The sequence below is a fragment of the Ursus arctos genome, unplaced genomic scaffold (assembly GCF_023065955.2).
Source record: "Ursus arctos isolate Adak ecotype North America unplaced genomic scaffold, UrsArc2.0 scaffold_16, whole genome shotgun sequence".
NCBI lineage: Eukaryota > Metazoa > Chordata > Mammalia > Carnivora > Ursidae > Ursus > Ursus arctos.
Genome location: NW_026622830.1, coordinates 50,724,527 through 50,751,371, shown reverse-complemented (window position 1 = coordinate 50,751,371; position 26,845 = coordinate 50,724,527). Strand labels below are relative to the sequence as shown.

The window sequence follows — 26,845 nt, the reverse complement described above, 5'->3', positions numbered from 1 at the left end:
ACATCTCTTGCTAGGAGAGGAAAACTCTGCATTCTTGCAGTCTACTACAAAGAAACATCATGAAGAACCAATAAAAATAGGATTGAGATTTTAAAGTTTCTTGCTTTTAATACAATTTGTGTTTCGATTGGAATACCAGGAAGAAAAATGCCAAAACAACAGAAAGAAGGAAAATGTTTGCTGTGAATCATGAAATCATCTTATGATAACGTCAGCCTTCCGTTATTTAGGCCAAAACTCGAGTTTATTGGCTCTACCTTCAAATATATCCAGAGTCATTGGCCTCTTCTCACTGCCTGTGCTGGTATTGCTGGTGCTCCCATTATCCTCACGCAGATTATTGCAGTTATTCTCAGAAATGGTCTTCCCCTTTCCACACTTGTGACCTACTCCCCCCCTCCCCCAATCCCTGCCAGAGTCTCTTCAGAAGAGCAGCTGGAGTGATGCTTTAAAAATATGACTCCGCACCCTCAAATAGCTTCCCAGTTGTGGAACTCATTACAATGGCCTCAGGCCCCACCTACCTGCCAGCCTTTACCCTACCCGCTTTCTAACCTCACCTGCAGCAATTCTCCCCCTTCGCTGTAGACTCAAGGGCCTTCTCGCTGTTTCCTGACCATGCCAGACTTGCTCAGCCATAAGGAGTTTGCACTGTCCAATCCCTCTGCCCGGAACAAATTTCTCCCAAATGTCCATATGGCTTATTTCTTTACCCCCAAATGTCCATGTGTTTCTCTTCCTTACCTGTTTCAGATCTTTGCTCGGATGTCATCTTATCAGCAAGGTGTACTTCCCTGGTCAGAATTGAATACTGCCTGTTTGGGCATTCCCCATTAGCCTTTCCTCTTGGTTTTCTCATTTACCGAATGCCTCTTACTGCCAGAATATAAGCTTCCTCAGGGCATGGTTTTTTTGTATTTTGTATCACGCCTGTATCCTCAGGGCCTGGAAGAATCTCTGACACAGAGACATTCTTTAGTATTTGTTCAATGAACGAATGCCATCTTACCTTACTTCCTAGAGCTGTGGGCATTCCGTTAGATCAGGGGTCCACAACTTAGAGCTGGCTGCTCGTTTTGACAAATAAGTTGTTGGACACAGCCATACCAGTGTATTTATGTTACCCATGGCTGCTTTTGCACCATCGTGGCAGCATTAAATGATTACAAGAGGGGCCTAAAACATACACTCCCTGGCCCTTTGCAGAAAAGGTTACCACTTCCCAAGTTAGATGCTGAATGGCAAGCTCTTAGTGCAGGGCCCCCGGCAGAGAGACTGGACAATAAATGTAACTGGCTGCTGTAGGTTTTGTATTTTCTCTTATTGTCACTATCGAAAGAACAATGCACGTGACCTGAAGACATGCGTGGCTTTTCATAGTTATGACTGCTCTGTGTCTCTTCACATCAAAAAAGCTAGAACTCTTTCTTTGCATCTGCTGTGCATTCCTTCATAATTTGAGCTCATAAGTAATTGAGAAATAAATAAATTGCATTCCACGGGTTGACAGTGATTTGGCAAACGTGGAGTCTGTGGTTAAACAGCTAGCGAAGAGTGGCTCTGCTAGGTGTGGCCTCAGGTGCTGTGGCTTGGGTGTTTATCTACATTCCCGACAGGGGTTCCACGCTACCTCCTGGTAGTTTTTGAATAAATGAGTGTGTGTTCAAGCTTCAGTGTTTTCAAGATAACATAATTTTTAATATCTTAAAATGTACACATTGTCATGATAACTAATTTTTTTTTTTATACATTCTAGGGAATAAGAAGTCAGAAAGGGAGGAGCTGGACTCCATCCTCTTTTTGAGGTAAGTTTTTGTTAAATTCATTTAGCTTTTGAGATTCTTGTTGAAAATGTGGTACTTTAGCTCTTTAATTTTACTTGAGGACATAAAAAATGATGGACATGTATTTCCTTCCTTCCACTTTTAAAAACAATGCTGCAAAGAATATTCTTGTGATTTTTAATTTTTTTTGCAAACATGTGGGAGAATTTTTCCTGTATGGTTACCTAGATGTGAAGTTCTTAGATGGAAATGTATCCACATTAAACTACTGATATGACCAAATTGAAGGTCATATAAATTTATATGGAAACTTTTATGGAAGTTGTGTGTAAATTTCCCTAAGCAACACTGGCGATGATTTTTTGTGTGTGTATATATGCCAACTGACATGTTGAAAACCCACTGTTTTTAATATGTTGTTCCTGACTACTAGTGAGATTGCAATCTTTGTATGTGTCTGTGTGTCCGTGTGTGATCACATATTCTTTTCAAAGTTGGAACAGTGTGTTTGGGTGTGGTTCTTGGTCTATTAAGCTTACAGTCTCTCTTGTCCACATGTATTAGACAAGCGGCCAGATTACTGATACCTTGAGAGCTGCACTAGAACTAAATTGTAGGTTCTGCAAGTTAATTGTTGGTTATCTAGAAATTATTCATGGTTTGAAGAGACATGTGCTTAGGCTGGTGTGCGATCAACTTTATGACGATAAAAGGAAGGCCTAATGTATGTTTGTTGCAGAGCTGGCTGGAGGGAGAGGCCAGGGGAGAAAGCTCTCCAGGGGCTTTTTGGGTTTGTGGAATAAAACAGATCTGAAGACCTCCTGCCCAGTACTTGGCTCCTGGCTGGCCCTCAGTGACTGTGGTTCCCCTTTCTCTCCTTAAAGGGCTGTACTCCTTCCCCAGAGTAAGAGACATTGATTCACTGTTTATGTTATGGTGGTTATTGTGTTTCCTGTGGTAACCCTGCTGTGAATGAAATTTGTACAGAGGAGCTGTCTTTAACAGGAGCTTTAGTTAAGCCTGTCACTTAAATATGTATCCATCATTTGTTTGAACTGTCCTATTAATTTAAATTGTCTGGTTTATGTAGCAGTTGAACATTTACTAAAGAATCTATAACATATATGCAAGTTATGAGGCATAGTTCTAAAGCCCCTTCTCTTGACACCGTCCCCCCCTCCCTCATTTTAAGAAGTAGAAGCTACTTCTCCTTGATCCTGTTCTTTTTCTCCTCTGAAGGCAGCCACTCCTCTGCATTATGCCGTTACCCTTCTTTTTTAAAAATGGTTTTTACCACAAGTGTTCGTATCCCTAAACAATGCATTGTGCAGCTTTGTTTGGTTTTGAGTATAATAAAAATGGTCTCACGTGGTGCATAATCATCTGTGGCTTGCTGTTCACATTCAACGGTATTTCTGAGATTTAATCCTGTTTGTGAATTTAGCTCAAGTTCATTCATTCCATTCCCACTGCTGGATTAAGTGAATATGTATGATTTATTTAATTCCAGCGTATTGTCTGCAGATTTTTTGTTTGTGTGTTTTCTTGGTGGACAGTCAGATTGTCTGTGAGTAATGACAAGCTTGCCAGTGAGTCCGTTTTCTTGTCTTAACACTGCTGGCCCGGCCCTCCAGTATGTGGGTAAATAGACCCAACAAAGACAGTCATCCTGCTTCTGATTTAAAGTGTTCTGTTTTTGGTTTTTTTTTAATAATAATATTTTTTATTATATTATGTTAGTTACCATACAGTACATCCCTGGTTTTTGATGTAAAGTTCGATGATTCATTAGTTGCAATTAACAACCAGTGCACCATGCAATACGTGCCCTCCTTACTACCCATCACCAGCCTGTCCCATCCCCCCCCCCCGAAGCCCTCATTGGTTCTCAGAGTCCATAGTCTCTCATGCTTCATTCCCCCTTCTGATCACCCCCCCTTTCTTTATCCCTTTTTTCTCCTACCGATCTTCCTAGTTCTTATGTTCCATAGATGAGAGAAACCATATGATAATTGTCTTTCTCTGCTTGACTTATTTCACTTAGCATTATCTCCTCCAGTGCCGTCTGTGTTGCAGCAAATGTTGAGAAATCGTTCTTTTTGATAGCTGAGTAATATTCCATTGTATATATGGACCACAGCTTCTTAATCCAGTCATCTCTTGAAGGGCATCTCAGCTCCTTCCACGATTTAGCTATTGTGGACAGTGCTGCTATAAACATTGGGGTGCATATGGCCCTTCTCTTCACTATGTCTGTATCTTTGGGGTAGATACCCTGTAGTGCAATGGGTGGATCATAGGGTAGCACAATTTTTAACTTTTTAAGGGACCTCCACACTGTTTTCCAGAGTGGCTGTACCAACTTGCATTGCCACCAACAGCGTAAGAGGGATCCCCTTTCTCCACATCCTCTCCAACATTTGTTGCTTCCTGCCTTGTCAGTTTTTGCCGTTTTAACTGGCGTAAGGTGGTATCTCAATGTGGTTTTGATTTGAATTTCTCTGATGGCTAATGGTTTTGAGCATTTTTCATGTGTCTGTTAGCCATTTGTATGTCTTCATTGGAAAAGTATCTGTTCATATCTTCTGCCCATTTTTTAATTTGATTATTTGTTTCCCATGTATTGAGTTTCAACAGTTCTTTATAGATCTTGGATAGCAGTCTTTGATCTGTAGTGTCATTTGCAAATATCTTCTGCCATTCTGTGGGCTGCCTCTTAGTTTTTTTGACTGTTTCCTTGACTGTGCAGAAGCTTTTTATCTTGATGAAGGCCCACAAGTTCATTTGTTCTTTTGTTTCTCTTGCCTTTGGAGATGTGTCATGAAAAAGTTGCCATGGCCGTTGTTAAAGAGGTTGCAGCCTATGTTCTCCTCTAGGTTTTTGATGGGTTCCTGTCTCACATCGAGGTCTTCCATCCATTTGGAGTCAATCTTTGTGGATGGTGTGAGAGAGTGGTCAAGTTTCATTCTTTTGCATGTAGCTGTCCAATTTTCCCAGCACCATTGATTGAAGAGACCATCTTTTTTTCCACATTTTTATTCTATTTGAAAGGATTCCCTTTGTTCCCCTTAAAGCCTTTTCACTTGCTATTGATACTACTTTGCTGTGGGTTTGTGCCCATGCACACCTGATAGATCAGTTTCTGTGCTTTATTGTTAATCTTTCTGTGTTTGAAAGCCAGGTCTGAATGACTTGGTCTTTGGTAGAGGAACTTAGCCTATTTGTATTTATGATTTTTTATGTGTGATAATCAACATTTTTGGGTTTTTTTTCTACTTTTTCTGTTGAGGGAGAGGTCACTTTCACTTTATGGAATGAACTTTGTGATTTGGAAAATATGCTTTCTATTTTCTATCATTCCAAAAATTATCTTTAGTAATATTATTTAGAATGCCAATTTATTTACTTATTTATAATTTAAATTCAATTAGCCAATATACAGCACATCACTAGTTTTTGATGTAGCGTTCAGTGATTCATTGGTTGCGTATAACACCCAGTGTTCATCACATCACATGCCCTCCTTAATGCCCATCACCCAGTTACCCCATGCCCTCGCCCCAGTCCCTTTCCACAACCCTCAGTTTGTTTCCCAGAGTCAAGAGTCTCTCATGGTTTATCTTCTCTGATTTCTTCCCATTCAGCTTTCTCTTCCTTCCCCATGATCCTCTGTGCTCTTAATAATTATCTTTAAATTAGCAAAGTACCATTCGGAACTTTTTTCTTCTAATTATTCATATCAAGAGTAAAGCAGTACTTGATGATAGTCCCATGCTTTTACTTTTTTTTTTTTTTTTAATGATTTTTTATTATATTATGTTAGTCACCATACAGTACATCCCCGGTTTCCGATGTAAGGCTCGATGATTCATTAGTTGCGTATAACACCCAGTGCACCATGCAATACGTGCCCTCCTTACTACCCATCACCGGTCTATCCCATTCCCCCACCCCCCTCCCCTCTGAAGTCCTCAGTTTGTTTCTCATAGTCCATAGTCTCTCATGTTTCATTCCCCCTTCTGATTACCCCCCCTTTCTTTATCCCTTTCTTCCCCTACCGATCATCCTAGTTCTTATGTTCCATAGATGAGAGAAATCATATGATAGTTGTCTTTCTCTGCTTGACTTATTTCACTTAGTATTATCTCCTCCAGTGCTGTCCATGTTGTAGCAAATGTTGAGAACTCGTTCTTTCTGATAGCTGAGTAATATTCCATCGTATATATGGACCACAACTTCTTAATCCAGTCATCTGTTGAAGGGCATCTCGGCTCCTTCCACAATTTACCATGCTTTTACTTTTATCCCATATATTTTTGGTACTTCTCACTTCTCAGCTATTTTAAGTATTTTGTATCTGGATTGTTTTCCTATAATATTTTCAGAATGTTATTTCTCTTAGGTTAATCATTTTGAGGATTTACTCTAGTTTTCATAACCATCTTAACTCCTATTATATAAATATAGCTCCTGTCACAGGGTTTAGAGCCTCACAGCTTTTTTTTTTTTTTTTTTGGATTGTTTAATTAATCTCTGTATTTGCTGGAATATGAATTTGCTTCATATGTCAAGGAAGGGAGATATGTGGCTGCTATACTTCCCGCTCTAGAATGCCTTCCCGTTAGCTTCAGACATATATATCTGGCTATATACTTTCTGAATCATAATCTTTTTTTTTCCTCAAAAATGTTGAATTCTGTTTGCTTTTTAAAATAGCTATAGTTTAGTCTAGCCCTCTGTATCATGTACTGATTCTTCCCTAAGCACCTGGTCTACTTTGGGACTTCTGTTCTCCATATGGGTGGTATTCTGGTGCCCATTCTACTTGGCTTAGCCTACAGTGAGCCATTGACCACACTGTCTTCTGGAGCTTAATGTTGCAGAGAAAAGGACTATTAGCCTGATTTTTGTTCCTTCATAGATATTCTGCTTTTGTAGATTTGTGTAGGATTTTTAGTTATATACAGGATTTACAACTTTAAACATGCTGTATCTAGATATTTATCTCTGTTCAACCTCTTTAGTTCCAGGGAGGCCTTGTGATCCACAGGGTTACCGTGGGGGACTTTGTGGCAGACTAGAGATTCATGCTTTCTGTGGGGTTTTTTTAAATAATTTTTTTATTGTATTATGTTAGTCACCATACAGTACATCCCTAGTTTTTGATGTAAAGTTCCATGACTCATTACTTGCGTGTAACACCCAGTGCACCATGCAATACGTGCCCTTCTTAATACCCATCACCAGCCAATCCCATTCTCCCACGAAGCCCTCAGTTTGTTTCCCAGAGTCCATAGTCTCTCATAGTTTATTCCCCCTTCCGTGTTTTTATCTCCATGTAATATTTTCTGATTTCAGCATGTAACTTATTTGTGCATCACCTTTTTCTTTATTTTTCTAGATCTTAAAAAAGATTCAGTGTCCTCTTGGATCTTTGAAGAACATGACTCAGAAATTCTAAAAAAAAAAAAAAAATTATCCTATTTCAGCAAACCTCTTTCAGAAGGAGGAATCTCCATTTCTCTCCAGGACGGTCTCCTCCTTTGCTGCATATTCTGGATATGTTCTGCTTTCATGGGAGAGGCACCATCCCTCCCCCTCCTGACTCCTTGCAATTTCGTCTGTGCTTTAAGCAGTGATTTCCCTAAGTGTTTTGGTTGTAGATGGGATCCTTTACCCTTTCTGGGTTTTAATTGCTTAATGTGGTTTTCAACATTTTAATATTGGTTGGTTTCTAAAATGTAGGAGGGAGAAATTAGAGGTCCCTCCATTTTTATTATATTCCATATTTCCTTTAGGTGTCTTTGTCCTGTATTTTAGTCTCTCTTTTGAAGTGTTTTCATTCATTTATTTTTACCTTAAACGAGGAAAGTATTGCCTCTTAAGTGATGATCTAAATCAAGCATTACAGTTTACTGTAATGTTTGGAAGCACAATTCCACGCTCAGTTCTTTATCAAGTACCTACTTGTCAGGTTCTGTGTTTCCACCATTGTAGAGTGTGAGCACCTTCCCTAAACTGGGGCATTTCCTTATGTCTGCCTATACACGTGAACTAAAATTAGAATTCCTGTTGTCTTCCTCTTTTTCATTTCCCATTCATACCTCTCATTGTGCATGAAGTTCTTATTAGGAAACATGAGGTGCCAGGTACTGTTCTTGGAGTTGGGGATACAAGATGGCTAAGAGAGGGTCCCTTCTCTCAAGAAATGTAGCACCTAGCAGTGGGGTGGGCCCTGTGTCCATCTAGCTAGCAAGCATGCTGGTGAGGGGTGTGGTGAAGTGGACCCTTCTGAAGAGGTAATGGTTCAGTTTGGTCTTAAAGACTGAAGAGGATGTAACAAGGTGGAGCTGTGCTTTCCTCGCTCAGTAACAGCATGGCTAGTCATGAGATGGGTACTGTACTGTTCTGGAAGGGATTGCCATATATGAAGAAAAGCACTACCTTTTTCGCTAAAAATATAGTCATCCTATATTGCACATTATGCAGTTCCTTATTTTAGCTCCTGTCTCTTAAATTTAAGTTCTCAAATAAGTGTTGACTCCCAGAGTTCAATGCAGATATTTTGTCCACACCGGAGGGTCGAGTCGTTGTTAGTAAGAGATGCGTGGCTAGGCCCATGACAGCTGAAGAACAAGTTGCCCTCTCTGTAGGTCTACCTGGAAGCATCCATGCTTCCAGCCTTCTTCTGCTGTGAGTCTGTCTGAAACCACACTGTCCTTGTGGCTCGGGTACTCATCGTGTTTCCTTTAAACCCAACTGCCCAGTTGCCAGAAGTTTTCTGACCTTTTATTACTCCAAAGGTCAAGTAACTAAGACTTAATGTTCTTGTAAACCAAACTCCCTATTTTTTCCCTTGTCAGCACTTCCTTTACCTTGCACCCTATGTCATTTGGCTAGTTTCAGGGAGAGTTGTACCCCATGCTCCCTACTTCTGGACATAACAAGTTTAGCTGACCATTGTTTTGGTAGATGACCTCACATGAGTTAGGATGTAATCTTGTCCTCATTCTTCATCATCCTACCTTTCTAAGTGGAATTGAAATCAGCTGTGAATCGACTGCGATATGTTGCACTCATCTGGTAATAATTTGGGAAAAAAATGTTTCCCACACGAATTCAACGAAGATCAGCAGTTTTAAAGTACACGATAGCATCTTGTATAAACTCCAGCTTACATTTCACATTATTTGTGGTCATGCAGTAGGTTCTGAAGAGAAAAGAACTATGGATAATCAGTTAAAAGAATGACAGATTCCCTGATGTGCTGATCAGTAGTAATACCTAATTTCGATTTCAGGTGTTAGCTACAATGGATTACCATATAGATGCAGCTGAGCACTGAGCATTCAACAGAGCCATGTGTTTTTTGGAAAAGTAATATTTATTCACACTGTGTGGCTTTCTGGAAAATTTTTTTTATTTTACTCTCCAGAGAAACTACAAACAAGATGTCAATAGCTTTATGTGGCATTCCCAGTAGTGTAGCTTAGAATATCGGCTGCAGTAGAAATGGCACGATGTATTTGCTTCAGCAAGGTAGGCTTCATCTGGGACTTTCTGAGGGACAGGCTTAGCAGTTAGACACAGGTGGTCATGTGGGGCTTTATTTTTATTGCCTTCAGAGACTTTAATGCATAAAAAATGGTCCTTGCAATATTTGGGTACACAAAGAAGCATCAGCATGGATGACGTTTCAACCTTTGAGTTGTCATATCCATTTGTTCTGTCCATTTGGGAATGTTCTTAGTAGCTCAGACTACGAACATGGTGTTTCATATTCAAACCTCATTGAGTTTATTTTTGAGTGTCTTTAAAGTCCATCCATTTTATAAATAAGAAAACTTTTATCTAGAAGCGGTGATGATGATAGGCCTGACCTCAGAGCAAGTTGCAGACTACTAGTGGCGACTGACAGTATGCGGGTGTGTAGATACACGTCATCTTGCTATGTTCTTTAGTTTTCCTTGTATTAAAAAGACATTTTTCTCTATTGCACATTAAGAAAATAAACCCAAATCAAGGAGACAGATAAGTATTTTGGAAAGCTGAAAAGCATGATTCAGTGCCAGATTGGTTTCCTGACTAAAGTAAAGGTCTGAAGAACAGTGGGCATGCTGCCAAGCATTCATCTAGTCCAATATCAAATCTATCCTGAATCCGTAGAGTAATTCTCTCAGCATCTTCTATATGCTGTTTTAATTTCAAGTGGCTGGATGGGATCAAAAGAATATCCCGGACTGCAGCTGGGGTGCCCAGTGCCCTTGGTGGAGAATGCATGAGAAAGTAGGATACTGAGTCACTGCCGTGCCATTCACTCAGGAAGAGTGAACTACAAAGTAGGAAGCAGAAGAAGGCCTGGAAGGACTCAACGGGCTTAGGCTTCAGTCAACATGAGGCAGCAGCCCATTGACAAGAAACAATGTCAGCAGAGACGGTGTCCCTGGAGTCAGGTGCACTGCTCTTAGTACTTCAGCCTCTTATTATGATGAAAATATTCTAATTAATCATTGGAAGATTATTGTGGCAGAGAGATGTGCTGCTCACATCGCCCTTCAAGAAAGAATTTGCTACGGAGCTGCAAGGAGCAGGGTTAGCTGGCAGCCCGAGGCTGTCAGTGCCTTCAGCTCTCCAGCCACAATCACCTCTTCTCATCCCCAGCCATTGACTGAGCAAGGTGGTGGTACAAGGACCTAGCCGTTTTCAGGCACACCAGACCCCTCTAATGCATCATCTTTGCTGTGGCGCTTCTGCTAAGCTGGCAGAGACTTTTAGCTCTGTGTGGTGGTCTGAGGCTCCCTGGCCACTCCTACTTCCTCATTTCCCTTCCACAGATGTTCCTTTACAGTAAACCAGGGCACTCCTAACTCCACCGCAGTGTCTATCCTCAGAGAACTCAGCCTGCAATGATCATTATTCATCTGTTATCAAACATACCGAACTAGCCTGTGTAATAAATTTTTCAGTGAAGGGAAGTATGAGTTAGAACCATAAAACTTAGATGTGAACGGAGGCCTCTCTTCAGTCTGGAAACCTCCTAGGCCATCTCCAGGCCGTGCTTTTTCTGGGTGCTAGAGTTGCTCATGTGGTCAGCAGCAGCCTGACTGCTGAGACTCTGGTCCTTATTCTCAGGTCCAGAGTCATTGATTTTCTCTTTGCTTGTGATGTTTTCCCACAATCTGTAGACAGCTCTCTCGGTCCTATACTCCTGTCTGTGTCCTTGTCTGCAGCTCATGGGCATGTCGAGGTGTACATTCTGTTGCTAGGACAGTGCTTGCATGGGTTCTTATTAAAATATTCCATAGAGAACGTACTTATTTTTACTTCTTCTGATTCCCTTTTACCATAATGGCACTTACAACAGAACCTGGTTTTTACCTTTACTTCCTTTTGTGTATTACTCATCTAATACACATGTTGGTGTATATTGCAAGGTGAAGACCACTTGATTTTTCCCCCCAAAAAGCCATTTATTTGTCTCTGCACAATTTATAGATTGATCGATCCTGCCTGGTGGTTGATGTCTGACTGACAAAGGTTATGGGTTCTTCAGGCAGCAGATAATGCTGAGTTCACTTGATTTAATACTGAAGTCACTTTTCTTATATTTCATTTACATCAGTTTTCTTATATTTTCCAGCGTCGTTTAACTTTTTCTAAGTATTTATATATAAATAGTAATGAGTATTTTTAATCTCTGAGACAAATAAACGTGCAAACACCTGGGAAATTCAAAATTTCTTCTTTGACCTGTGCATACTTGTCTCCAGCTTCTGCTCTTCCTTCTTCATTCTTTAAAAAAAAAAAAAAAAAGAAGAAGATTTTATTTATTTATTTGAGAGAGAGGGCGAGCACAAGCAGGGGTAGCAGCAGAGGGAGAGGGAGAAGCAGACTCCCCACTGAGCAGGGAGCCCGATGGTGCGCTCGATCCCAGGACCCTGTGATTATGAGCTGAGCCGAAGGCAGATGCTTAACCGACTGAGCCACCCAGGCGCCCCTTCCTTCTTCATCCTTATTGTCTTTGGAGAACTTGAGTGCACTGATATCTCCAGGGTTTCCTTTCATCTCTTTTTAAGCTCTCTCAGAGGGATCTTATGCACACACATGTTCAGCTGCTACCTATATCCTGTTACCATCCAAATCCTGCTTCTGCCCTCCAGGCCCGTATATCTAATTGTCTAGAACATTTCCTTGAAGATGTCCATTGACACCTCCATTTCCAGGATGTCCAGAACCAAACTTGACGTGCTGGGATTCCTTCTAGATTTGATATCTTAGATAGAAGTATTGCCATTTGCTGAGCCGCTGGGGAGTTATTCTTGAGTCCTCCATTCACCACAAGTACTCTGACCACTGCCTTGACAGTTTTACCTACTACATATCACTATTATATGCTTCTCCTCTTTATCTTGCTGACCTCTGTCCAGGCCACTTCATTCCTCCTCTGAAATGCTGCCGTTGCCTCTTCATTGATATCTCTGCCTTTCTTCTCAGCCATCTTCAATTCCCGTCCAGCTGGAACCCGCTCAGTGAATGCACAGTGCTCCATGAGATCATAGCGTCACCTGCCTCTCCAGGCCCTTCTCCCCTCCTCACCTACCTGCCAGCCAAGTGGGCTCTCTTGCTGCTGCTGTTCCTTTCAGGTCCCAGGCTGTCTTTGCCTGTTGGCCTTCACACATGCTCTTCCTTTTGTGCCTGTTCTCCACGAGGCTAATTTAATTAGTTCTGTAAGTCTCAGCTCAAGTGTCCTTTTTTCCTGGTTACATTCCGTGAAGCTTCTGCTGAGATGAGGTGCTCCCCCCCTCCCCTCTGCAGCAGCTCAGAGAAATTTCTGTCAGCCTTTTTTTTTTTTCCTGAATGATATTTTCTGTATCATCTCTCTCGCCCATTAATCACGAAACCCTTAAGAGGAAGAACTAAATAGTTTATGAATATTTATTTTATTCCTGCATTTCAAATACCAAGCTTGGTATCAAGTGTGTAGGTATTTTTCACTAAATGGGGTATGATATACATGTGCCCATTGTGTGTATATAAGTGTGTTTGAGTGTATGTCCGCATTAACATGTAGTAAAACAAGATATAAGATACCCTTTAGAGTTATGAGCTTATGAGATGCCGAGCCCACATGTTCTAGAGAGAGTCTGAAGTGGAAATGTAGGAGAGAGCTCCTGTGAGTGATTGTCAGCACGTGATCAGCCACATACTGCTTTTAATATATATAATCGGAAATAGTCTTCAGTGTAGTTTATATAGCATTTTCATCTGTGTCGATGCGTGCTATGAAGAATTTATAAGAAAGGCCATAACTGAATACATTTATATTTTATCATGTTTGTCAAATATTGAAAAATTAGTTCTTTTAAATTATACAGCTTTTTTGTTGTTGTTGTTTGGGTTTTCTTTACTAAGTTTAGGGTTTAAGAAATGCCCACACATTTTAATGTATTTTAATGTAAATACCGTTAAGTCAATGACATGTAAGGAAAGACCCAGGTACATTTTATGTTAACGTGAACAGAGGACCAAAGCAAAGATTAGGGTACTTGTAAATCTCAAAACAGTTCTGCAAGTAAAAAGCACGCGTAATTCTTCTGCTGAGTATTTATTTGAGCACATGCTATGTGCCAACCGTGCTCTTGGTGCTGGGGACACTTCCGAGAAAAGACAGAGGCGTTCTTGTTCTTGTGGGTCCTCTACTCTGGGGGAGGGAATACCGCCTTCAAATGGGCGAACGTGCACATCACTTCAGTCAGGGGTTAGGGCTAGGAAGATGACAGAACAGGTGGTAGAGAAAGCATCAGAGCAGGGGTGAGGCGGTGCCCAGAAAGAAGGCCCAGAGAGGCCTCTGTGGGGAGGTGGTGCTTGCAGCCAGAGGGATGGTGAGGCGAGGCCATCAGCACTGGGCTGTGGGGGGAGAAACATCCAGGCTGAGCAAGGAGTCTGCCTTTTAAAGTCCCTCGCTTCTGTTGGAAGTGGACCTATCATGCCTTTTCTCAGTGGATGTTCCTACCTGTTCACTGTTGTCAAATAGAACAAAGGAAGTAATACAGGTATATGTCACCGACCCAGGGGGAAGTTAAGACAAGAAAATGAAAACAAGCAAAACCTCGGGCTGGCTCAAATGGAGGAGGCAGGTTCTTAGCTGCCTGGAAATGTACTTATTCAGGAGAGCGGGATATACATTTTTTACCTTCATCTTTCAAAATGGTAGAGTATTAGCCTAGATAAATCTAGAATGAGGATTTTTCATGGTAAAATAGTCATGTGTTATCAATACCAAGAAATATATTTTGATCAGTTTTTGGATTTCTACACTTCTTAAAAAGGTAGTTGCAGATAAAGTACAAAGAATCTTATGACCCAAGAGTAACTTGATCAAAACTAATTTTAGAGTGGGGAAAAAAAGAAAAAAAAAACGTACTTGGGGTTTGTCTTTTTTTTTTTTGAAAAAGTTGCTATTATTAGCCAAATACTCTCGTACATCATATATTCATTCTTTATTGTATCTTCCAATGTGTGGGGTGAAGGGGGTAGAATTCCTAACTGCAATCCTAACCTTATTTTTAGCTATTAATTTCAAGAAATTCTTGGCAGCAATTTCATTTCGTTGTTCATCCGTGTGCTCATGATCTTATCCTCCTTGTTGTTCATCTTTCTTCCGACTCTGGTCCTTGTCCAGAGACTAATAATGATGATAATGGAATGGGGAAGTGGAAGGTGAAAAAGCAGAAACCTGGGGAAATCTGGCATTTGAGAAATTATTATTTTAATATGAACTTAAGCAATGGCTATGATTCAATTAAGATAAAATGATCCTTCTAGGGTTTTTTTCCCCTTCTTTTTCTTGTTTTCTTTTAGGAGGAATTAAACGTGGAACAGTGATGCTTTTAAGGCACTCAGGGAAGGAAGGTTGCTTGGGGCAAGTAAAAGACACTGTCCCATGGGCTACAGGGTGAAGTGCACTACTTATGTTATTAGAAATAGTTTTTTTTTTTCTTTTCTGAAATACACACACACACACACACACACAGCACTGTCATGAAATGTGTAGTTTATTTTCTCTTTATATCTTAATAATTTTTAAATTTGTTTTATAGAAAATACTGCAATTTCTACCTGAACGAATTTTCTTTCGATGGCATTACCAGAGTATAGGTAAGAACAATTTAAAGATTTTTAAAGTGATATAGATTTCTTCCAGTCGAATTTTCAAAATGTTTTCTATAATTAGCACCATCAAGATTGGGTTATAACAAGGGATGGTAAGAAGGGTTTGCTGGTTAAAAGTAAGACAAGTCCAACCTGGATGTTGGAGGAAAACAGAATATCTATCTTGCCACAGGTGCTCCTTAAAAAGGACGCTTCATAGACCAGCAGCATCAGCCTCACCTGAGAGCTAGAAAATGCAGAATGTCAGGCCCATGCCAGACCTACCAAATCATAGGCTGCATTTTTAACAAGAGCTCCAGGGGACTCTTGTGCACAAAATTGTTTGAGAAACAGTTGATCCAGAGTATTTTCAAGTAATTGTTCATTTTTTTCTTACAAAAATATCTTGTTCTTCAAGATTTTATCATCGATGCAGAGTTACTCTGTTTGAATGCTTTAGGGTGTGGCAGCAGGAGGGAACTTGAAATACAGCCATGTTACCACGGCTGCCCTTTCTGTGCAGCTCTTGACATCGAACAATGTTGCCTCTCGATTTAATATTCATGGCACAACTGGTGTAACTTGTGCTACTGACTGTGACTCCTCCTTTTTGTTTAGAGAGTGTCTGGTTTGGTCTTTCCGCCTTTGAAGACTGACAGTTCCTCCCTTTTTCCTCCTTGCCAGATGATCATATTTGGGAGAACATAACCTTATAATGGGATCTTAACTCTCTGATCATTCATTCATTCATTCATTCAAATACCTCTTGAGGGAGAAACAAAGTCCTGGGGCAGAAGCAAAGAATATCTCACCATGCTTGTATTGTATAAGCTGATTGCCGGGGTGGAGGATAGGTGAGAAAAAAAAAATAATTACAGTATGATTGTCACTACAAAAAGTGTAATGGTAGCAACGAAGAAAGTCAAACAGTTCTATTCAGAGGACTTGAGGAAGGCTTCAAGAAAGGTAATCTCTACCTGAGCCTTGAAATATGAGTGTGGAAAGGGTTTCCTAGATGGAAGATCGATCTGTGAAAGACATGGGACATGAAAGAACATGGCACATTCAGTGGGTATTTCAAAATTCAGAACCCCAAATTTAATTTAGTACTATTTATATGAAAAATATAACTGACCCTGATAGAAACTGAACTGTTTAGTGAAATATATATAATAAATACATCTACTTAACTGAATGATGATATCATTACTTGAAGGTAGATGCCTTGGTTTTTAAATCTTTCAAATACACAAAGAAGGTTTCCCTTTAAATTTTAGTGTTATCAATAGCATTTCTGTTAATTGTTACTTCGACATTGTGTATTTAAAGTAAAAATTTAAAAATGAAATGGTAAGGACAATCTGAAGGGGAATCGTAGGAATTTGTAACACTCCATGGTGTGGGAGAAATAGACAAAAATGAGGAATAACTGCATGCAGACCTTTTTATTTGTGCTAGATATAATCCGTTCATTCTGTTTATATCGTATGTATGAAAACCCTACTCATTTTCTACAGAGAGTACTTTAAAATGTCTGAAGCTTAATAGCCCCCCTCAGCCTGAATAAACTTACTGGGAATGGGTGTAGAAACTCATTTGCTCTTTGTGTTGTGAAACTGTATGTATCTAGGAGGTGGTCTGTGGGATTACCTTAATTCTGGCTACTATGACCACATGGACTGGTTAAGATTGCAGGTACAGTTAGCTTTTTACCCAGTTTAGTAGTGTCTGACTGAGAACAGTGACTCTTGGGTTGGGATTGCAGAGTAGTAGTCTCCTGAGCCAGCATAAGAACAGGTGCTGTTTATCTAGTTTAGTGTGTAGAATAAGCGAGTTTATCTAGTGTATAGAATAAGCTGTCTGTGTGACACGGTCAGAATGAGTCATGTTTTAGAATGTTGATGTATAAGGGGCGCCTGGATGGCTCAGTCGTGAAATGTCTGCCTTCGGCTCAGGGCGTGATACCAGGGTCCTGGGATCGAGCCCCACATCAGGCTCCCTGCTGAGGGCCTCCTTCTTCCTCTCCCCCTCCCCCTGCTTGTGTTCCCTCTCTGGCTGGCTGTCTCTCTGTCAAATAAATAAATAGAATCTTAAAAAAAAAAAAAAGAATGTTAAAGTATGAGCATTTGCATATAAAATCATCCTTATTTTGATGCTTATATGCTTAATACTTGAATCAAACAGGCTCTTTTCAGATAAATGTATTTTTGCATGATTTATCAAACTGGGTAGAAGTTGGTGGTTAGGTCTCCAGATCTTTTATTATGATCTTCAGGCTGTGTGTACTTTGGAATCAGAATTTTTCAGATTTTAGCATTGCACTGTGGTCTATTGACGTTCAAGAAACATTAACACAATGTTGATGTCCATATGTAACAGCCCAGGGGACTGGACAGCACCCTGTAACCAAGAGAATTCTTATTTCTGTAGCCTAAGATATGACTATTTGGCATCAGTGGGATAACTACATCCAAAATAACCTCAGGTTAGTCGGGTGTTGCCACCACATGAGTTCAGATGCAGATCAGGTCCTGTCCACTAGTGAATTACACACAAAAAGCTTTTGTTTTCATAGCTTCTTGGATTTTGAAATTGCTGATAAGGGATTGTGGATGAGCAGTTCTACACGTTTTCTTGACCTCGTTCTCTTGCATTCTTCTCAGTTTATTTGGATTTGTTAAAATGGCTACCATTTTGTCACTCAAGGTCTTGACCAAGTTAGTTATAAAAACTGAGACTATAAGGAAACACCAGGTTTCAAAAGGAAGGAATGTGCGTTCAATATTTCCATAGCATCGGTATCTTCTGGACTTCCTCGAAACCTCTTGAGGCTAGGACAGGAAGCTTTTCACCAGTCTATTCCAGACATTCTACATACCTAGTATCCCTCATTTTAGATCTCTTATATTCTAGATATCTAATATTTCTTACCTAATCTGAAGACCACTCCTGTATAAACTACTTAATTAAATGTTACCATGGCTGGTAGTGGCCAAGGTACTCTGGAATACTGAGTTAGAACCTTGAAGCTGGGTTCACACACCACTGATTTGGTATGCTTCCTGTCACACACTACAAATAATGTCCCTACATTTCGAAACCTAAATTAAGAGCAACTCCTATATTCTGCAAGTCTTCAAAGTTCTCGGACCTATCAGATAGCCAGGTTTATACAGAGAAAGAAGAAGTGAATTTGAAGCATCAACTGCCACAGTGTGAAGTCCATTTGAAGTCAGTTTCTTATCCTGCCATCTTGTTTTGTCAGTAGCAAAGAGAGAGGTTCTGTTTCTCTCTAAACTGTTTTTAGAGGGAGAAAGTAGTCTATACATTTCTCTATGCGTAAGGATGTAAAGGCTGGCTCCTTGCTATATATAAGCCATTGAATGAGGAAGCCTGTTTGGACTCTCAGTGTTGTCATGTGAAATGAACACCGTTCATTATTCCAGGCATCTAGAGATACTGCTTCAAGTGAGGTTTAGAGGGTAGGAAGATAAGGGAGGTGACTGACAGAACACTCACCAACCGTGATGTCTGCCAACCTCTTACTCAACTGTTTGTACGTTCCCATGACTAATGATGAATGGGAAGATTTTCCTAAAGTCAATTTTAGGCCAATACGTCATGGTGGACAAGGGTGGGCACTTGAAGCCTTATCTCTGTAATAATGAGAGCTGATAGGATGTGAGGAGATGATAAAGAATGGCACATCAGTAAACCAAGAATATTTGGTGCAGGGACAGGCTCTGGCCCCCTTTCATGTGCCCATGCGTCATCAGTACAGGATTCAAGTTCTGTGGGTTTGCTTTAAGAGGGTTTACTGCTCATGAGTCTCTAGGAAGCACATTTCCTGTCCCGTTCGGCATACAGTGCTATGCCTGTATGCGGTAAATGTTTGCTGTGGGTGGAAGGATTTGTTTTGTACTAGAGATGTTTTCTATCAAAAATCTTCAAAATAAGTAGCCCTTGAGTTTAAAGGAGTGGGCTCAAATGGAAGGTTCACAGAGTACCTCATATGTGTTTTTTATAGGAGTCGTTATTCATCTAGTTTGCTCAGCCAGGTTCTTCTGATACATAATATAAAAACCAATGCATAATACACTGCAGATTTGTTGATGACTTTGTAAGAGTATCCCTCGTGTTATGTCTGGGGCTACCCAGTGGCCTGACAGTGCTTGGAATGTGAACACAACCTCTGAGCAGCCTTCTTTCTCAAAGTTTCTACAGCTCACTGAGCTCTAACTACTGCTGGGGAGCCTGAGCCCGACAGCCCTCCCTGGGTCCCTCATAGTCAGGACACACCACAGCCCCCTCTTCCTGAGGGAACAGGGTCTTCTTGTGCACTTGACACTAGGACTCCCCCAGAGATGCATCTCGGCCAGGCTGAACTACGGGGACCCTGCATGCCTTTGTGTCTACCAGGTGATGGCTGAGCCTAGTGCCCCTTTGACCCACTTGGTGTCTTCCCAGGGTCCTCTCTGGGGTGCTTTCATCATCATTACCCTGCATTTCTTGCCCTCCTTCCCACTTTGTACTCAGTCCTCTGGAAATCCTCTTACCGGGTTAAGCCACAGCCCTAGAGCCTCAGCCTCTTGGTTTCACCTCCTTGGCTCTTTGAACCCTGGCTTTTCTCTCAGGCTTCTTTGTCTCCCTCAGGCCTGTGGGGGTGAGATCGTGGTCTTTCTTTTCTCCAAGGCCCATTCCAGACCTCATCCACCACCCCCTCTGTAGAAACTTCTCCCTTGACTAGAACTTGTCCTTCCTCGTTGCCGCCACGTCTTCTGATCTTCTGCTTACTTGCCTTTTTTTTTTTAATGACTTTGCTGTCTCCGAGTCCTTTGCCTTCATGCCAAGTTACCCATCAGCTCCCCGACCGCTCACCCTCCATGGTTTCGACTTTATCTTCTGCCCCCTTGTCATCATGCAGACCTATATCTGAGCACAACCTCTGTCCTTCTGATCTTTCATTTAGTTACTTGCCGGCCACCTCCTCTGTTTTTTCCTTTTTAAAAAAGCAGTTCTTTTTGGGGAGTATAATTGACATACAATAAACTATTATGTGTAGATAATGTTAATTTTGAGAAGTTTTGACATAGGTTTATACATAACATCATGACCATCAAGAGAATGTGAAATCATTATGACAATCAAGAGAATGAACATAGCCATCATTCTCAGTGATTTTCTCATGCCCTTTTCCCACCTCCCTGCCCAGTCTCCAGGTCACCACTGATCTACTTTTTGTCGTTATAGATTAATTTGATTTTCTAGAATCTTACGGAAATAGAATCGTGCAGTGTGTACTCTTCTTTGTTTGGCTTCTTTTAGTCAACATAATTATTTTGAGATTCTTCTATGTTGGTGCATATATTAATAGTTCATTTCTGAGTAGTACAGTATTCCATTGTATAGATACACCATAGTTTGTGTATCCAGTCACTTGTTGATAGGCATTTGGGTTGCTTCTAGTATTTGAATATAAACAAAGCCACTGCAACATTTGTGTACAAGTCTTTATGTATACATGTGCTTTCCTGACTCTTGCGAATGGAATGGCTGAATCATATCGAGTCATATGTTTAACTGCCAGACTCTTCCCATAGTGGCTGATATTCTCACCAGCAGTATGAGAGCTCTTGTAGTTATTGTAGTTCCTTTACATTCTCATTGACACTTAGTGTGATCAGTCTTTTTATTTTATTGGTAGTGGTATCTTATTGTGGCTTTAATTTGCATTTCTCTAATGACTAATGATCTTGAGCATCTTTCATGTGGTATTTGCCAACTGTATGTCTTTGGCAGTGTGTATGTTTGAATTGATGGGACTTTTTTTATGAAAACATTTATTTATTAATTTTTATCAGGTTCAATTAGCCATCATTAGTTTTTGGTGTAGTGTTTGGCGATTCGTTAGTTGCGTATACCACCCAGTGCTCATCACCACAGGCGCCCTCCTTAATACCCTTCACCCGGTTACCCCATTCCCCACCCCCTCCCTTCTGTAACCCTCAGTTTGGTTCCCAGAGTCCAGAGTCTCTCATGTTTGTCTCCCTCTCTAATTTCTTCCCATTCAGTTTTCCCTCCCTTCCCTTGTGGTCCTCTGAGCTATTCCTCATGTCCCACATATGAGTGAAACCATATGATAATTGTCTTTCTCTGCTTGACTTATCTCACTTAGCATAATCCTCTCTGGTTCCATCCATGTCGATGCAAATGGTGGGTATTCATCCTTTCTGATGGCTGAGGAGTATTCCATCGTAGATACGCACCACATCTCCTTTATCCATTCATCAGTTGAACATTGTGTTTAATCGAGTTGTTTGTCTTCTTACTATTGAATTGTGGAAGTTCCTTATATAGTCCAGATTTAAGTACTTTGTCAAATATGTGGCTTGGAAATCTTTTCTCCCCATCTCTGACCTGTCTTTTCATTCCCTTAGTTGTGTCCTTCAAAGAGTAAACTTTTAAAAATTTTTATAAAGTCCAGTTTATCAGTTTTTCTATTGTGGATCGTGTCTTTGGTGTCTCGTCTAAGGAATCTTTGCCTAAGCCAAGATCACAAAGACCTTCTATGTTTTCTTGTAGAAATGCTATAGTTAGTATGATTCACATTTAGGTCCTTGATTCCTTTTGAGATTAATTTCAGATTGCTCCAGTGGACTGCTGCTCCCGAGTGCTTATTGTAGATACTGTAGTGCCAGAAAGTTCTGTGTTCCTGCTCAACTGGCAACTTTCAGCACACCTTGTACACCAGCACCCCAAAGGGGGTTTCTCCATGTTCTTGTACTTTTCCTGGTGTGATATACTGCCTTTGCTTATTAATTGGCTTGAGGCATGATACAGAGAGAGTTTTTTAAAAATTAAAACCAAATAAGAATCCATTTTCTAATGCTAAAATTAGATTAGAACTATCTTTGTGAAATAGTGTCCTTAAAAAGATATCTAAAAGATTGTTACTTTGTCAAGAGAAATTGTCAAGCATTGCAATTCTCAGAACTAAAAGTAAGCTAAGTAAAGATTTTGAAAATGTTGCTGAAGTTGTTCCATTAAAGCCAGGAAAGTAAACTTATAATGCATTCTGTGTTATAAACAAAATATTGAAGCTAATGATGAGTTTTAATCTTTTTTGATTGTTCAATATTGAGATTTTGTTTTTTCAATGTTTAAATGTTCTGGAAAAAATGAACCATTAAAAATACATCAAAACATATCTATAGTGGTACACATTTTTCCTTTTACCTTAAGCTCCGGTATGGCTTAGCTGAACACTGGTACTTATTTCAACTTTAATAGTGTTCATCATGGATTTTTTTGCATTAATTTTGATTTTTAGAAAGTATCGTATTAAAATATTACTTACTTTGATTACTGAGTTTTGGTGTCCCCTAAAATCTTGTGCAGACCCCCTCACTCTTCTTGTCCTAGACCCAGCCCTCTGAAAAGCAATAAGACTCACATTCAAAGAATATTTATAAAATACAATCAAAGTTAGCCAATAGAGGTTAGAAGTTCATAGAATCAGTTCAACCCTAGCAGTCTGACCTCTGACTCTGGCTTGTAACTGCCAACCTGTACTGCTTCACACATTCAGGAGTTTCTGAATACAACAAGACGGGCTACATCAAATACGTGTGCATTCATTTTCTATTGCTGCTCTAACAAATTATCAGGTGAATTTCAAAAAAAGTCAGGGACTATTGGCAGATATGGGTCAGACAGTCTGTGTGTCTCTTTGTAAAGGCTGTCTTTTCTATAAGTTTTTTTTTTTTTCTCTCAGTGTGGAAATGAGTGGATAAAGAAAGGGGGGAGGGTAATGAGAAGGGGTAATGAAACATGAGAGACTATGGACTATGAGAAACAAACTGAGGGCCTCAGAGGGGAGGGGGGTGGGGGAATGGGATAGACCGGTGATGGGTAGTAAGGAGGGCACGTATTGCATGGTGCACTGGGTGTTATACGCAACTAATGAATCATCGAACTTTGCATCGGAAAGCGGGGATGTACTGTATGGTGATGAACATAATATAATAAAAATTCATTAAAAAAAAAAAGAAAGAAATGAGTGGATATAGGCAGCTGTGGGTAGGCCAAATGTAAAAGTTGAAACTGTGGACCTAGTCAAAGAAGAGAAAGGGCTGTCGAGCCCCAGTGCTCATGCACAATGACCAGGAGAAAGTGTTTCCAAGAATGTGTTGCAAGATGATGGATTTGCCAAATGTCCGGAAAGAGAGCTGTGTGTGCAGAATTTATCTCAAATCTCTTGAGGAGTGGAGTGTCTGTTGACAGTGCCAACCATATGTGGTCCTCATGGGCATACTGGAGCCAGTATTAAACTTAGGCACACCGGACTTTGTCGAAGAATGGATGCACATGGCCCCAGGTTAAGGAGAGGTATGGGGTAAAACAGTCCCATGAGCACAGGCACTTGAACTGTAGCTGTGAGAGAGCTTAGCCCAGTAAGTGCTGGCTCTAGACCAAAAATTACTGGAGATGGTTTGGTGACTGGAGAAGTAGAGGGAGGAGGGCACTTTAACTTCCCTCACTCATTCACAAAGCATTGGTAATTTAGTGCTGTACTCTGGTCATAACAATGGTGAGTTTCCACTAAGCCTCAGTATTATAAATGGCACAACAGTTAGAAAATTGTATGCATTTAACTAACATGCATGTATCTATCCACATAAAGATGATCTGTAGCAATTTGTCGAGACTGGTTCTGTTTCTTGTTGGAACATCTCTTTAAAATACATTGGTGGGGAAAATATGGTTTGATGTCCAAGTTTTAATTATTGCATAAAACTTCTCATCAGGAGATCTAAATAGTTCTTTTTTCCCAGAAAAATTTAGGAGGACATGTTCTCTTCCCTAACTTCCAATATATTTTCATTTTTAAAAATTACTTCCTTCTTGAAGGGTAAGATCCCATTTAGAGCCTACATCTGATATTTAGTTGGGTTGCCAAGCCATCTCCATACTAAGATGTGAACACATTTATAGGATGATAGGTAATATGATTCCATCCTCATAAGAGAGACTTTTGTCGTTGAAGTGGGATGCAGCACCAAAGGTTTTGCACTTGACTGGTGTAGTTCTGAGTAAACTTTGATTCCTTCTCCTTGACAGTGACCAGAGTTCCGTTAGAGGACTGAACCCATAAATGTGATTGTCACCACAAGGAAAGAAACGTGCGGTTTTGAATATTTACAGAATGTTCTCATAAAAATGTTCTGTGAGCAGCAGTTTTATTTTTAACTTTAGAAATTTTAAAAAATCATTTATTTTATGCATGATGAGATATTTACACATAATCCATGGCGAGCATGTATGTTACTTTAATATGAATCATTTTGACTCTTTTAAGAGTTTTGAAGAGGTTCATACTTAAAGTACTTTCATCTTAAAGATCTCTCTCTCCTATGACATTGCTTTTTTCTGAAGGTCATCTTTCTTTTATTTTTTAAGAATTGTATCTTGTCACAAGTACATATTTTCTTTCTAAAACTGATCTTTTAAAATATATCTTAATCCATTTTGAGTTTTTTTATGTGTATGGTATAAGTTTATGTACTTTATTTCTAACTCGGTTTTTGAGGCTCAACTTTAAAGAAGCTTCTACGCACTGGAAATTCTATTAAAAGTATTTATTTTAGGTGAATGTGCAATGGCATTTTGCATCACTCTTAAATTTATGAGTGCCACAAAGTGACAAAAGAGGGCCATTTTGAGGGAAAAAAGATCTTTAAAAACCACTCAACTTACTTTTTATTTTAAATTGAAAATTATATGGCAAATACTGTTAGAGCTTTTGTTCTTATCTCATAACTTACTGTGATAGACATTTTAAATATTATTCAGAGAACAGGGCTTGGGATTCAGGGTTTGGAATTCGGAGTTCTCATTTTGATTTTGCTGTGTATAGTCAAGGAACCATTGGCAAGGCGCTAAGTGCTCCACTGTTACCATCAGGAAAGGGAAGGGGTTGGAGTTCCTCTCCGAGCTTCAGTGTTCATGTGCTGGATTCTGTTCACCCCAGTAATCTTGTTAAAATTATAGTTGTCTCTGAATAATTTTTGCTGGTTTTGATAACCCTTGTTGGGGAAAAGAGCAGCAGAGCCTTCCTGTTGAATATTTACCTCTTTGCAGCACATCGATCTCGTACTTTAGGTTAACATTGGCTCATTTTACAACGAACATACCTTTTATAATGATGTATACTATTCGATGCTGGATAAGATGACCCTAAAACATAAATGGCAAAAGAAGCCAGCCAGAGATACGTATTTTATGGGAGGTTATTCCCTTGTAGTTCTGTGTGTACCTTTGATAAGTTCGAATATTTTTTGTTTTATACTTAAACACTCATAGCCACTTAAGTTTGATGTGAACTATTTCTTACATGCTGAAAAAGGGAGGTGAACTATTCTTAGCTTCATAATAGATTCCATATTTTATCCCTCCTATTTCAATTAATAGTCTTCTAGTTAAAACTTATCAGGTTGTGACCTCATGTTTATTATTGGCCTTATTTACATTTTGTTAACTGAAATACAGTTAACATAAAAAGTTGGCAACGTAATAGAATTTTGTAGAAACTTTCCTCCTGTTAAATTTAATATGATTTGGTTAGAGATACATAGAGCCGTGTCATTTTTTTATCTCTTGTATTCAGCAATGTCACCACTTATTTTGCCTGCTTGGGGAAGGAGGATGGGTGTGAGTGGTCCTCAAGTCTTGTGCACAGCAGTGGCCTGTCCATGGGCATGTCTGAGTGTGTCTTGGAATCCACTGTTGATGGGGTAGAACTGTCTCCACACAGGGTGTCTGTCTCAGTGTATTTGACTTCTATGGGGAGTCAGCCAAGCCTGCTTTTTTCCTTTTCTTTTTCTTTTTCCTTTCCTTTCTTCCCCTTCCCTCACCTCCCCTCCTTCTCCCCTCCTCCCCTCCCACTCCCTTTGCCTCCTCCCCTCCCCTCCCCCTTTTCTTTTGGCTTTCCCTCAGAGCCTAATGTTTGGCTTAAACACTTCCTCTTGAGGAATCTGCACCACCCTGGTGTAGTTGAGAGATCAGCCAGTCCCTCACCTGCCTACATTTGGAGCTCACTGCATCTTTCAGCTTCATCTGACATGTTTTTCATCTTTTTTGCTTATTTCATTTCTTTTATTGGTGTTATCCTTTCAGCCATTTAGAAATCCAGAAACGGAAGTTCTTACCTGTGTTTATAAATTCTAAGAATGGGATGGAGCTGAAAGTAAGTGTAGAGGAGGACAAAGGGCCCATATGCCGGTACTGATGTATGCCACCAAGTCATACTGATCGTTCAGAGCCCAGGGAAGCTGTAGGAGAGAGCAGAGTAGGGACATGAGGCAGGGAAGTGGAGAGCTGCCCTGTCCTATTGAACCAGGTCTTCAAGGTTTTATCTAGCTCTAGGATTTTTCAAGGACACTGCATTATACATGTGAATGTTGTAGTGATATGACATAAACCCTATTCAAAGCACAGTGTAAATTTGGAGGAAAATTATCTTTGCATTGTTTTTGAGGATAACTGACTGTTGATGACACAGGCACTGTTGTAACTCACTTAACCCTGTACGAGTGCTTTGTGGTAAATTCGGTTATCATCCCTATTTTACAGAGGGGGAGACTAACGCGTAGGGAAGTTCAGTGGTTCTCCACTGGCCACAGCTCAGCCAGCAAGCAGCAGAGCCTGAATTCAAGCCCGGGCACTGTGGCTCCAGACCCCAAGCTCTTAATCCTTGTGCTTCTTGCAGCACGCCTGCTTCCTTGTCACTAAGAACTTGGTGCAGGAATTTAACAGTACCTTTAACTTCTAGTTTTTCTTTCTCAGAACTGATTCTGCGTTGCGGTGCATCTCTGCATAAACATGTAAGTGTTTAATTTTGTCACCTTTAA

The 26,845-nt window shown here is 40.1% G+C and overlaps 1 protein-coding gene across 9 annotated transcripts in view; it reads left to right on the top strand.

Moving 5' to 3' along the window:
• Window positions 1–26,845, top strand: part of LOC113250117 (ral GTPase-activating protein subunit alpha-1-like) — a 252,384-nt gene that overhangs the window by 16,355 nt on the left and 209,184 nt on the right. For 7 of the 9 annotated variants that reach the window (XR_008959472.1, XR_008959474.1, XR_008959473.1 and 4 more), the window contains exon 2: window positions 1,757–1,805. Coding sequence is in view for 1 of the 9 variants with exons in the window: in XM_057312825.1 (XP_057168808.1) it covers window positions 1,757–1,805 (49 nt within the window). In the remaining 8 variants the exon portion in view is untranslated. Of the gene's footprint in view, window positions 1–1,756; window positions 1,806–14,884; window positions 14,943–26,780; window positions 26,819–26,845 lie in introns of all 9 variants that reach the window. The other 2 variants (XR_008959468.1, XR_008959467.1) reach the window with 2 other exon arrangements.